The following is a 14,387-nucleotide window of genomic DNA, read 5'->3' on the forward strand; positions in this document are numbered from 1 at the left end:
AAAATTTAAATCAGGTTATGTAATGAAACATGAGAGTGAGCATTTCAGCGTTTTATTATTTAAAAAAAAAAAAAAAAAAAAAAAACACCTGCTGTTATCTTTATAATTTTAAATCACAATAACTTACATTTATATAGTGCCAAATCTATAATCAACACTCTTTCTTCTAAAACTTAGTAGCGGTGAAGTGTGGTATTGCACACTGTTGGTGAGACGACTACAGCTGAACCTGGCACCATTCTCATGCATATGCTCTCCTCCTATATTTAGGACTGATAATGTTCAGGCACTTTTTATGGCTGCTCCAAGCTTTCCCTATTTAGATTCCATTTTTGAGTAGATCCTTCCTGAATTGACAAAGATAGCGAGAATCTGACGAGTTCTCGGGTTCATGCAGTGCAAATGATGTGGGTGAGAAAGTGATATAACAGGCATTGTCTCTGAGACAGGTGGGAAATGTCACCTGAAATAATTCTTACATTATGGAGTAAAGAAAGAAAATTATATTATTTATAGTAATTTTACTGTTCTGAATAATTGTATTATTTTGTATATATTTATGCATTTCAATTAATAGTAAAATTCCATCAAATTGAATTGAATAATCCTTACATATTTTAATAATTGATTAAGGATTGTTATTTTATTCAATTAAAATATGTAAGGATTATTCAATTCTATTTGACGTAATTTTAATATTAATTGAAATGCTAAATCTAAAAAAAGCTTAACATTTTTGTACAGTGTATGTGTGTGTGTGTGTGTGTGTGTGTGTGTGTGTGTGTGTGTGTGTGTGTGAAGAGTGAGAGTGTGTGTGTGTACACACACACACACACACACACACACACACACACACACACACACACATACACACACACACACACACACACCTTAAAGGTTCTATTTCAACCCAGGCCGTTATGTCAAACTAGTGAGATTGCACTCTGTGCAAATTTGTGAATTTCAACACTAATTGTCTCATTCACACTACAACTATTTAGAACCATGTTACATTGGACTAAAGTTAGTTGACCCCTCTGAGTGCTTAAATCATTATCATAAAAATAAATTTAGCACAGTTAGGGGGCCCGCTGCTGGATTTAAAAAGTGAAAATCCCCTCACAAGTGGAAGGTGACTAACCAAAGAAGAAAAAGTGCAAATCTACCACAGCACTCTTGAAGCTATTTGATAACTATGTGCAATCACCCGGTCTCTCTCCTTCTCTCTATATTTAGCCAATGAAGCATCTGCAAGACAGATATTAGTCTCTTGATATTCCCATCAGCAAAGTGCTGTGCAGACCAATTGGGCCCCCTTACCCCTCACTCCCCCTTCTTACCCGGACTCTCCCTCCCCCCATGAAGATCTGCCATCCAAATCCCGAGTGGATTTTGCACGCCTTGGGTTCTTGGTCCAGCCACACAGGTCAAAGGTACCAAACTTCTTAGCCACAAGCCTTTTCCTGTTTTCACTGTACCTTTGAGACCACGTCTTGTAAGCAGTCTAGAGCCTTGGTAAGTGGATTATGTGATTTTTTTCGGTCACTTAACTAACCGCACACACTGTTCAACTAACAGCTGCATGACGGCGATGAAAACATGACCAGCAATAACTCCTTTTGCTGGTGTGATACCCACTCAGAGTTTGCAAACACTGACAGCATTTTCTCATTGTAAATTTGCATTGATTGGAATAATCCAGCTTGAATGCTCCATTTTCCCTGTGCCTTTTCTGTGCCTTTTTGTTGCCAGAAAGTGGGAATGTGCTGAACACTCCCACCCAACCTGGCTGACGATTTTATATGGAATGCAAAGCATACTGTCCAGCTGGGGAACTTAAGCCTAGTGGACCCCAGCTCGTGATTATTTTACAGGGTGGGTCAGTGCGCCCCCCTCGTCTCACCACACATCAATTCGTGGTGTCGATTCAGTTTGAGGGAGATTTCCAATTTCTACAATGCGATAAGTCATCGTGTAGGTGTGTTTATGTGTGTATGTTTGTTACAAATTCAGAGTATCTAACAAAATAAATAAATAAATCCAATGCCACGACTCGTCACTAAAATAGGTCTCGCTTCAAAAATAGCCATACTGTATTGAGTTACAGTCAAGTCGATGCAGTGTTTGCCATTAACAGAGCCTTGAAAAAATAACAGATATACTATGTGTAAGCCGATGAAATGAAAATGAAAAATAGGCCCAAACTGCACTTTACTATGGGCTTCCATGCATGCTCAGACTTTGAAAGTAGAAAATTAGGTTAAACTTTATTAATTATAACTTTATTTTATATGGCATGAAAATAACGGAACATAACAATTGAAATAAAGAGCTAAATTTGGACATTCTTTAGTGTTTGATTCAGATCTGTATGAACTACATACAGATATCATATAATACAGTACATTTATCATACTGATTTCTGACATTTGGATGCAATGCTTGTAAGTGAGACAAACCAATTAATAGCACAAAATTACATAATTCGTGTATTAATGTATTAATCAGTTACTTCATATTTGTATTGTTGATGCTCCACTAAAAATGCTGTCACCTCTTGGAGGAGGACGTCATTACGAAATTAGATTTTGTAAGGAATTGTATAAATGACTAACAGAATGGAATGTGAAATTGAGAAAACACTGTATCAGTTAACAATATTTTGAAAATATTTTATAGAAAAGGAAAAAATTAAGAAGCACCTGGAGTATTTATCAATACATTGACAGTTTAGTTAGTAGGAACGTAATGATCCAACCACATAAACCATAAATTATGTATTTTCTGTTATGAATAGAGAGTAATCTCATATCAATTGTGTCTGGAAACAGTGTCTGAAAATACTACCCCAAACAAACCAAACACTACAAGCATCTACAGATATCTACTTGTCCTTACAACATGAGGAACGTGAGGTCATTGATACTGATAAGTGTCTGTTCTTCCCCATTATTCCGTAGGGACTAACCGTGTCATCTGCAGAGTTTGCTTGCAACACAAAAACAATACCTGTTCATCAATCAATAACTACTGCAAATAGACAAGACAAGGATGCGTTTAAGTATATGGTCAAATCCACTCTGATCTCTGTTTTCCCAGTCTGGAATCATGCCTCTGTCAGGAACACCAGCCCCACCCAACAAGAGGAAAAAGCTTACCAAGATCATCACTGACCTGTCACACATAACCCAAGACGGTGAGACACCCTCAATTTGAGCTTTATCATTGATTGATGGGGTCTAGGACTAAATAACTGTTGTTGTTTTTTCTTCCCATCTTTTGTGCTTCATATAATTAAAGAGTGTGTTTGTTTAGCCTTCCTGACAGGTGTGAAGGTGTCTTCTTTGAAAGATGTCATTAAAGAGATTAGATTATGACCACGCCATAATGCTGACAGTATACAACCTCAAACGTCTGCGTAGACAGCCTGTCTTATGAGGTGTCACTTTGAAACTGTTTATTGGGGACATCATCTTAATTTCAGGGCCTGTCACTAAGGTTTCATGCGTCTGGATTTAATATGTTTTAATGAGGAGTAATATGTCAGCGACAACATGTATCTTGTAGATTTCATAGCTGAAATGTCAGCTGTGTTTCTGATTATTACCAGAGCACCTCTTCCTCCCCCTCATCATTATAATCATGGGACACATAGTCCACTGAAAGAACATTACAGAAGTGTCTCCAGCGGAAATGAAATGAAATCGACATGTTCTTTTTCACGCTTTGAACGTGAGGGAAAAATTATTGTTGTGAAAGAATGGAAAATTTAGCCAATGAAGTGTGAAGACTGTCGAGAGACTCTTGTGATCCTGGTACATGTTTGTTTTTTCCTTAGGCAACATTATTTTGATGTGAGGAAACACTTATTCCTTGTTAAAGCTATGAGGGATGTTAGATCTAATGCAGAAAAAGACTTGATAAATTTCAAATAAATGTATTGTTTATATTAACAGTCATGAACATTTCCAAGGAACTGTGGGTGATTTCCCAGCACAAACAGTGGGTGGTAGGATGACTAATGTCTTCTTAGTTACTGTTATGATTACAATGCAGAAAAATAGATATATCTGTATAAATATGACGACACTTGATATTAGAGAATCCAGGACCTTCTTTTGAAGCATAGTCTCATCATAATAATATCATGCACAGTTAAAATACAAGTTTACCAATAGATAAAATTGATTACGCTGCCAGGCATGTGCACAGATAGACAGTGTGTGTGCGTGTGTGTGTGTGTGTGTGTGTGTGTGTGTGTGTGTGTGTGTGTGTGTGTGTGTGTGTGTGTGTCAATTAATCAATTAATGTGTTAATCAATTAATCGCGATTCATCGCATCAAACATAAGCTTTTGTTTACATAATATGTGTGAGTATATTTATATATATATAGGCCTATATAATATGTATATGTCTCTGTGTGTGTGTGTGTATATACTGTATATATATGCACACGTTTATATTTATATATACTGTATCTATTTGTGTATATATTATACACACATATGACTTGACAGCACTATTATATATTTTTTTTTCTGAAAATAATTGCACACCTTAGAACGTTCATCAACCAGTCAGATTCAAGCATTCATACACTCTCTAAGGTTCTATATAGAACCTTTTCTTAAGAGTGTATTTTATAAAAGACTTTGACCGAACTTTGATTTATAAACATAAAATATTTTGCAAATAACGCTTTTTTTGTAATAGAGTATGAATCGGAGCCTGAGGCCTCAGAGTTTGACTTGGGGAAGAAAATCAGGGTGCCCAAGGACGTCATGCTGGAGGAGCTATCCCTTATGAAGAACAAAGGCTCCAAGATGTTCAAGATGAGGCAGATTCGTGTGGAGAAGTTCATCTATGAGAACAACCCCGACCTCTTCAGCAGTGAGTCCATGGTAAGGCGGAGAGCTCTGAACATCTGTGTATATTATTCCTAATTTATGCCTGTCATTATTCCTAAATAACAGATCTTCTGTAAGTCAACGTTCTACATTCATCTCTGATTCTTCATTCTTGTCATGTTCTTATTTCTTATTTAAATTGCTGATTTGGAGATTCTTCCACTAATTACCATGTTACTCTGTGTAAAGGATAACCTCCAGAAGTTCGTGCCCAGCCTGGGGGGTCAGATGATGATGGATGTTGGTGGCCGCCTGATTGGTAGACAGATGGCTGGTCAGGCTGGTGGGACCGGCCAAGCACCAGTGCCTCCTCCCAAACCCGGAAGCTATAGCAAGGGAGCAGGGGGTGGGCTGCTAGCAGGTGGGCTCGCTGGAGGAGCGGGAGGTGCCGGAGTGGCAGGAGGAGCAGGAGGGAAGGATGGTGTGTCAGGAGATGCCTCACAGAGTGAGTAGGAACCCAGATGGAGACCTTTATACACTAGCCTGTTCACCCACACTAGAAACTGCCACGGAGACTCACAATGAAACTTGTGTTAAACAGAATTATTCTCGTTAATTAAAACAACAATTATAAAAAAAAAAAAAAAATCTTAATTGAAATGAAGCTGAAATTAAATTTAATAAATATTAGATGAGAAACTTAAACTGAAAGAAAATTACAGATCTTGCCTTAGAACTAACTAAAATAAGTTGAAGCTCTAAAATAAATTACTAATTTGAAATGAAAACTGAAACTGAACTAAAACTAAAACTGAAATAAAAATAAATAAACATTCATAGTAAAATTTAAAAAAGAACAAAAACTAATAAAAATGATAAAAGCACATAAACTAAAATGAAAAATAATTAAAGAATTTTAATAAAAACTATAATAGTATATAAATGATACTAAAATAACACTGTTGTTAAAGAGACAGTTCACCCAAAAATGAAAATTCTGTCATTATTTACTCACCCGCATGCTTTTAACCTTTGACTTCTTCTGTGGAACAGAAAAAAAAGTTGACAATTTAAAGCTTTCATTTGTTTTTTGTCTATAGATTGGAAGTCAATGGGGTCCAGTGTTATTTTGGACTCCATTGACTTTCACTGAATGGAAAAATCCAGTCATAGAGTTTTGGAACAACACGAAAGGAGTAAATGATGGAAGAGAGAATTGAAAATTTTGGGCAAACTATCCTTTTAACTAATGGAACACTTTTACTCATGTGACTTGATCGATCACTTTCAATCAGTTTATGGTTTATTTCTATATAGGTGAGGAAAGTGCTCTGGAAAAGGCTAAAAAGAGGGATGCATATGGGAGGACATACGTTTCGCCTTGGGAACGGGCTATGAAGGGCAATGAAGACCTTCTAGCCACAATGAAGGCTCAAATGCCAGGACCCTATTCTTATAAGGAGCTGAGCAAATATAAGAGCTTTAACAGGTGCCGATGAATTTCTTCACTTCCTGTGCATTCTGCAATTGTACTTTTCAGTCATATGGTCTTTTTTTTGCCTTTAATTTCTATCTCTCAATCTGTCTAGGAGTGCTATGCCCTATGGAGGCTTTGAGAAGGCCTCTCAGCTGATGACCTTCCAGCTGCCAGACATCGAGGTGGCTGTTGAGGAGCCTGAAACAGCAGTGGTGTACCAGCATGATATCGGCTCACGACCCTCCTTTAACCGCACACCCATTGGTTGGGGGGGTAACGCTGAACCAGGCAGCATTCACATGGAGTTGGATACTATACCATTTGATGGGGAGACTGACGACCTGTGAACCTACGACCCTAAACAAACCTAATTTATGCCTGTCCTTATTTCCCTGCACTATAATAACCAAAAACACACGTATGCACACATAGTCACAATGCAACAAACTGTAGATCCATCAGGAAGACATTTAAATGGCAAACGTCTCTACTTGTATTTTTAACTTTGATTCTAAATCTGCATCTGAATGTGAGCTTTAAGCGAAGAAATATGTATGTATTTTTGAAGGAATTGAATGCAGGGATTATATCAATTTAAATGAAGGTGTCAGGTGGAGAATGTTTTGATTCGCTTGATCTTTTGTCTGCATGTTGCACTTTAGAAGTGAACAAATGAGAATAACGTGCATTGGGCAACAATGTCCGGTTAGCACTATCAGTGATGAACTGCTTGGCACACACTGCTGTTTATCCTGTCATTTAGATAAAGGTAAACAGTTTTGACTGCATAATCTGGAACCGCCCTTTAAATTACATATCATCACACTTTACCATTCATTATAATGTAATTAACATGAGTAAGTACTGATTATAGTCATGAAAATCATGTACTTATGATTATAATTAAGCTGGGGAACACCTTACACAGTATTGTTGTTCTTGCTATGGTAAATTACTATTATAACAAGTAATATGAAATGTTAGCACATTATGCACATCAATGTACTAATTAAATCCAAACATTAATGCAAATACTTAACAAGGGGTGATAAAATAAAATAACTCCAAACTGCTGTATTCACACTACTACATGCCCATTCTTTAATAAATTATTAATTGCTTATATTTTTGTTGCAGTCTTTTGTGAATATACTGTACCTTTTGTGACTATAACTAAATTGAGAAGGAGAAAGTGGGTCAGAAGTATAGGCTATTTGATTTTGTTTTATGTCACTAATACTACCCACATTTGTGCAATATTTCATTAGGACTTTCATAATGACTCTTATGAGGCGGTTCTTTTTAGTGAATGAAAACCGTGCAACACAACCAGTGTTCAATTGAACAAATGACCCACATTATCAGTTATTTCTATTAAAATAAATATATAAAATAATAAAAATTCAATAAAACAAATTCAATAAATTAATCAGTTGGAGCAATTACTGAATTAATCTGATTCACAAATCTATCCTATTGTTTAGTTTTTATTTCATCTTATCTACTAAGAAATGTTGGGTCTACACTGTATTATAATAAAATATTACGAATTTGAATGAAATATGTCAACATTTTTGTTTAAATAGGCCTAGGCCTATTTTTAATATATAGTTAGGCAATTTATAGTCAATTACTAATTAAAAAATATATGTTTAAATGATATGTTAAAACTAGTGTAGGAAATAGAAAATGTAAATTATATTAGCCTATTGAATTTGAATGATCATTTTGCTCCAAATGTTTTGTACATTTGGTCGGAAAATGAAAATGAAAATACGAAATACATTGCCATTTTACATGTTGCATTGCCATTTTTCATATTATTTCAAATTGAATATCGCTACCCACAAGCTTCCATATTTCTGGGCCATTCATTCAGTTTATTACATTGCGTAGAAAGTCTGTAAAAAAGAATTTTTCAAAAGTCTGCAAACATTAATAATTTTTTTTTTTTTTTTTTTTTTTTGATCTGGTATATCTGTGAATCTGTCCATGATTTTACAGTTTGGCAAAGGATCAGACTGCTGCTGAGTGAGGTAGGCTAAATGTAGTGGGACCAGCATTTCTTTTTCGAAATATTTCTAAAGTAGTAGGCTAAATAATCGTTAATGGAACCGTTAAGGAAAACGTTCAAAATGTTTCGATCCCCCTTTCTACTTATGAAGTTCATGAACCCCTGTATTTACAGAGCCTCCAACCATCCCATCCAACAACCCAGTCTCCTTGTCGCACTCCGTCGACACCTGAGACGCCAAACATCGCGAGAGTTGGTTGCCTTGGCTGCAGCACACAGTGACGCTGAGGGATGTTTAAGGTTTAGCGGCAGAAAATAACCGATTTTGTCCAACCGACAATCTAGGGGGAGGATGCACACTGGCAAGGTAAGGAAACCACCTTTCACCATTCTATCGAAGCAAGTCATCTCGGTTCTTCCGACATGAAAAGAGGGCAGAGGAGACGTTTTGCACTCTGAGTTGGGAAGTTAAGACGTAGCTGCTCTCCCACAGGCATGTGCTGATCTAGTAAACAAACATAGGGATGCATCACTGTCAGAAAAGATGGGTTTAATAATTTACGCAGTACGGCGTATTTCAAATGAGCGTTTTCTTTTTATGCTATGCTTCTCCGGGAGGGTTGTTTTGTTAACACAGGCATAGTGCGAAGGAGAAACACGACATCTCACATGCTGTAATGTGCTGACGAAGCTGTGCACACTGTGCGTTGTGGCGGACACAACGAGCGCATCTAGAAGTTCGCCACGTAGTAGAATAACCACATGGTTGAGCCTCGATCGAGTCGATGCATGCATCAATTCTATCATATATGGCAAATCATGCATGCATTTTCACATTTTATATTTGTTATGCCGATGTAATGCAGCCTACATCATAGGGAAAATTGACATTGTAGCCTATATATTTTAGGTGATTTATTTCTGACACCGTCTCGTGCGTTTTAACTTACAAGCACAAAAAGACCATATGCTTCTCACCATTTTCAGTGACGTAGCGGTTTCTCATCTTTTCAATACACTTGATTGTCCTCTAGACGCCAATGTCATCTGGTGGTGTTTCAGAGGCTGTGCAGGTGAGATGCGAGAGACTGAGATGTGTAGGTCATTCAGGTGTGCTAAAAATGATATCTATCTATCTTCTATCTATCCATCTTTGTTCATTTTCATTTTTTTCTTTTTTTTTAAACTGTTCAGAAACAGATCTATGTATTCCTGTCACCTACTGTTTAGGGGAAATGGCAACATCATAAAATCATAATTGCATTCATCACAAAATGGCTGAAGTTTAATGAGTTGGATCAATGATGTGCACAAAAATCAGTTTTCAGCATGACATGTTACATAAACACATAAACAAGGGGGCGGTGTCTCTCTTAATACAAGAGGAGTGATCAAAATAGACATCCCTCCATCCGAAGCTTCCATTTATGTTCTCTCATCACCCCTTTCTTTAGCCATCTCTCTGTGAAAAGTAAATAAGAGCCCTGGCATGCATGCGAAAGAAGGCTACTAATTGTTATGTAAAGTTTAGAAATGAATAAATTAACATACTGATGGTCACACCTCGAGGGCCTACGCTCCCGTGTATTCATCTGCAGACAGAGCTTTCAGTCTGGCTAATTGGTTGGGGGTGTATGGGATTCCTGTAAATTTCACAACATGCTTTTAAGGGCTTATGACAGGAAGGGACAGAAAAGCGCTTGAGGGTAACTTTTATTAAACTTCTCAAGGTAGAGGAACTTTTGAACTGAGTGGGGGACATTCATGTGTAAATGAAAACTCTTGTCTTCACTTGATATTAGCCAAGGTCTTTTTCTTGTGAGAGCAGTTCTCCTGCTTCATCAAGCCCCAAGTTTAGTCTGGTTGCAGATATGCACTCTCAGCTCACATGCACTCCTCTCTTCGGTGATGGTATATATTCACTCTCCTCAAAGGAGACGCAAATAAGCAGCAGTCCATTAATGCTGAATGGAATTTAACAACAGATTGTCATAGAAAAATGCATAATGAGAATTCTACTATTTCATGTACTTTTTTATATTTTATATACTTATGAAGTGGCAATGATAATTCTTGTCCTTGGATGCACTCAGAATGATGCCGTCATGTTTTTCCTGTTGCTTTCATCAGCATTGGTCATGATCAACTAATTTGTGATTACAGGCTTAGACATTTTATTTAATGAAAATATGAAAATTGCTCTCCCATTTAGGTACCAATATTCTCTAGAGTAGATAAGAAGTCACAGGTCTTGCATGCAGTACAATGGAGAATTCTCTCCTTTTTTTTTTTATGAAATGTAGAAACATATAATTAAAACAGCTTTTATATTTATTTTATGTCTGTAACTGCTTACTTTATTTGCACTTTGAGGGTTTTATGATAATAAAACTAATATATTTTTTTTGATCAGTCTGAAGCCCAGTAAAACGTATCATGGACAGTGAAGATATTTTAATGAGATTGACACTGCTGCTGGCATTCCACATTGCTTTATTGCTTTTCAGTTTGCAAGTCTCACAGCAGTCAGTCAGTATAAATAATCATGCACATTTGGACTGTTATAGCCAGTCAATATTACACGATATCATAACAGAAACAACCTTGCATACATTTTTATAATATCTAAAACAGGTTGGGTAATCGCCAATAAGTTAGTTGCATATACAGTTGTGATTTATTAAAGGAACAAAACTCTTATTCAACAAGAATAGTGCAGATTTATTTATTTATTTTTTTGCAGGAAATGCATATGACAGATAGCAGAGTCACTTATTTCAAAGTGATACAAGTCTGTCTATATAACAGCTCTGGTCATTTTCTAATGGACCAGTTGCCCTAAAAAGTATTTATACACATCAAGTCACACTCAAAAATTAATACATTTTATTGCATTGATAATAAAATATCAAACTGACAAGTGCAGCCCAACTGTCCAAATATGTTATGGGGCCACTGTGTCTTCGTCATTTTAGGAAATGGCCCTGTGTTAGAGCTTCACGATTAATTGTTAAAAGATCACCATGTTAAACACCCACTCAATCTTATTCCTACATGACAACGATTCACCTGTGCCTATTAAACCTTTGACTATATCATACCTGAACATTCAAACTATGGTTGGCATTGCCGCTGACCCAGAGAGAACAGTTATCATGTTTAGTATGTATAAAACCGCTTCACAAACAGTGTTTTCAACCATACAGTATCGATATTGTGTTACAAATATTCAAATGATCTCAGAAGGGTTAAAAGTTTATAGTTCGGATATAACCATTGATGTTTAACGTAGTGATCAAAATAGAGCAAATCACCTTTTGAAATTAACTTGGCTTTTCAAATAACAATTGTTTCGATTACATTGTTATGCCACTAGGGGGCGACAAGAGACTTAAAAAATGTTTTTGTCATTGAATCATTCACTCAAACCAATTAAATATATATTTTTTTGCCTAATTCAGAATAAATGGACTGCAGAAATTAACGTTTTGTCAGAACCTCTAATAAATTACATTTTATTTTATGTAGTTGTCAATCGTGGGAGAATCATGATCTCTATTTGAAACAAAAAATCGTGATACTCAATTTATCCAGAATCGTGCAGCTCTACTCTGTGTTTTCTAGTTTTTGTCCCTATTGCCCTTTCGTTTCTTATTCTTTATTAATTGTTTGTTGAAATGCTTTTAGAGAGAGAGATGGAGAAAGATGAATGCTTTCAGTGGTCCAGCTGTCTTTCGAGTGCTGCTCACACGCACCTGCCTGTTTCTCATTAAATTCTGTCTGCTGGCCTGTAGCTGATAGTGAGGGCCTCCTCTCACATGTAAGCTGTGTGGCAGTCTGGATCAATCATTATGTAACAGCCTCTGAAGCCACAAGCCTCTTGGTCTCACTTTACATTTGGTCTTTTAAAAAACTTTAAACTTGCAAAGTTCTTTCTGTAAAAAAAGGCATGGAGGGAATTTGAATAGTTAAGCAACACTTAAAGGGTTAGTTTACCCCAAAATGAAAATTATCCATAATTTACTCACCCTCAAGCTATCCTCTGTGTATATAACTTTCTTCTTTCAGCCAAACACAATCGGAGGTATATTAAAAATATTCCGGCTCTTCCCAGCTTAATAATGAGAGAGAATAGTAGCCTACCCTTTTTTGAAGCTTCCTTCCATCATAAAAGTAATCCATACGGCACCAGGGGGTTAATAAAGGCCTCCTGAAGCGAAGCGATTAGTTTTTGTAAGAAAAATATCCATATTTATAAACAATAATCACTGGTTTCCGGTAACGGCTGTACGCAAGTCGGCAATAGCAATGTTGATGTGTTTGCACAAGCTCTGCAATTAGGCACTCCAGTAAAGTCACGTCACGTTTATCTATATAGCACTTTATCTTCAATAGATTTCTTTAAAGCAGCAGCTTTAGAGTATTTAAAAAAAAAGAAAAAAAAGTCAGTGGCTCTTTTAGCTAATTACAACTTTTCTACTACAAAGCATCTCTTCAGTGTGTTCACGTTCACGCTATTACATAAGCACCACGGACAAATGGTAGTTCAAAGATGTTTACATGCCGAATCAAATCTTTCCGGAAAGTTCACTTTTGCAAGCTGTTTCGAACTCCAAAACGAACTCCAAACAAAAAAATTGTTTGCCTGATTTTGTTCGAAATTACGTCACACCAGTTTAATTTAGCTTGAAGTGTATTTAGGCCTTTATGCTCACCAAGGTTCCATTTATTTTTGCATTTATCAAAAATACTGTAAAACAAGTAGGCTAATATTGTAAATCTAAGATGTTACTTTTTGGTGGTCAATTTAACGTGTTTTTGCTGAATAAAATAATTACATTTCTTTAAAAAAAAAAGTTCTGACACAAACTTTTGAACGGTAGTGTCATCGTTATTATTATTATTATTTAATTTTTTTTATTGTATTTTGTATCGAAGTTCCAAGGTCTTTTTAAAGTGTGGTTTCAGTGTAGAAATACTTTTTGCGGCGTAGTACGAACTTAGTGGTATTTACACGTTACCTATTTCTACATGCTGTGTAAAATATATTTGTAAGTTACATACTATGTTTAATACCAATTTTCTGCTATTGTTTTCATGGAAAATCATTTAGTAGACATTACTACCGAAAAGTATGGATGACCCTCCCATAAATGTCAGTGTAAACATTTCTGTTTACATTTCTGCTGATTACTTTCCCTGTAAACTTATTTCCTATTATTACTATATTTAGTATGCTTCCTAAAATGACTTGTTTAGGTCAGTTATAAAACCCTGTTGCACATAGCTAGTCTTAAAAGACTGGTGTCTAAACACAAGAGACTTCCACAGGCTCTCTCAAATGTAATTAAGGGAGACCCTGCACTTTTTAATCTGCTGGCCGGTTTATTTAATATCTCATTGTGTGGTGCATGTGAACTATTTGCTGTTCCCATAGAAAAGATTCACAGTAGCTTAAACAAATAATTGGATTTGGAGGCACCGAACCGAACATTAATTGAAGCTGACAGTGTATTTGACATACAGGGTCATTACACAGTGTGTTTAAACCATGACATGACCCCCTATAGGGTGTAATGCTGGTAAGGGACGTTACGATGTTGACTAGGCAATTATGATGTCAGGTAAAAAGACTCAATTTGTTACAAACACTGGTTGACCTTGTTCCGAATAGGCGTCTGTGAGTCATTGAATAGGATTTTTTTATTTCTTTTTCACTCCCTCTTATTCTTTCTCTCTCTCCCTTCCATCTGTTTCTGCTTATATCTCGGTGTATTATTGAAAAAGCTTGAGTCACGGACATTCCTTGAAAACCATGAAATTTCTACACAGCCATGAAGACATGGAGTTGTGGGTTGCTGTAAGGAAGTCCACACCCTGAATGCCTAAGCCACCCAAAAATGAGAGCCTCCTGGAGACTTTACTTAGCTAAAAACTACGGTCTCTCTTTCTGATATGAAAAGAACAGCATAACCCAAACGATTTTGACCCAGACAGGCTTTAAATAAAAAAAGACAATATCCACATTCTTATCTCTGGCATAATAAT

The 14,387-nt window shown here is 36.3% G+C and overlaps 1 protein-coding gene across 1 annotated transcript; it reads left to right on the top strand.

Annotated features, from left to right (window-relative positions):
* The first annotated feature begins 1,304 nt into the window (after window positions 1-1,304).
* myoz1a (myozenin 1a) lies at window positions 1,305-7,445 on the top strand. The gene is made up of 6 exons (XM_082154152.1): window positions 1,305-1,515; window positions 3,100-3,196; window positions 4,715-4,902; window positions 5,098-5,353; window positions 6,166-6,337; window positions 6,438-7,445. The coding sequence occupies exons 2-6, from the start codon at window positions 3,109-3,111 to the stop codon at window positions 6,670-6,672; spliced, it is 939 nt and encodes a 312-aa protein (XP_082010278.1). The 5' UTR covers window positions 1,305-1,515; window positions 3,100-3,108; the 3' UTR covers window positions 6,673-7,445.
* Window positions 7,446-14,387: the final 6,942 nt, after the last annotated feature.

This window comes from Leuciscus leuciscus, assembly GCF_965113295.1.
Source record: "Leuciscus leuciscus genome assembly, chromosome: 22".
Lineage (NCBI taxonomy): Eukaryota > Metazoa > Chordata > Actinopteri > Cypriniformes > Leuciscidae > Leuciscus > Leuciscus leuciscus.

Excerpts from the sequence above, each read along its gene's own strand:
- myoz1a (XM_082154152.1), top strand. The coding sequence starts at position 3,109 with ATGCCTCTGTCAGGAACACCAGCCCCACCCAACAAGAGGAAAAAGCTT. Across the intron at positions 5,354-6,165 it reads GTCAGGAGATGCCTCACAGA|GTGAGGAAAGTGCTCTGGAA; the intron begins GTGAGTAGGAAC and ends ATTTCTATATAG. Across the intron at positions 6,338-6,437 it reads AAATATAAGAGCTTTAACAG|GAGTGCTATGCCCTATGGAG; the intron begins GTGCCGATGAAT and ends CAATCTGTCTAG.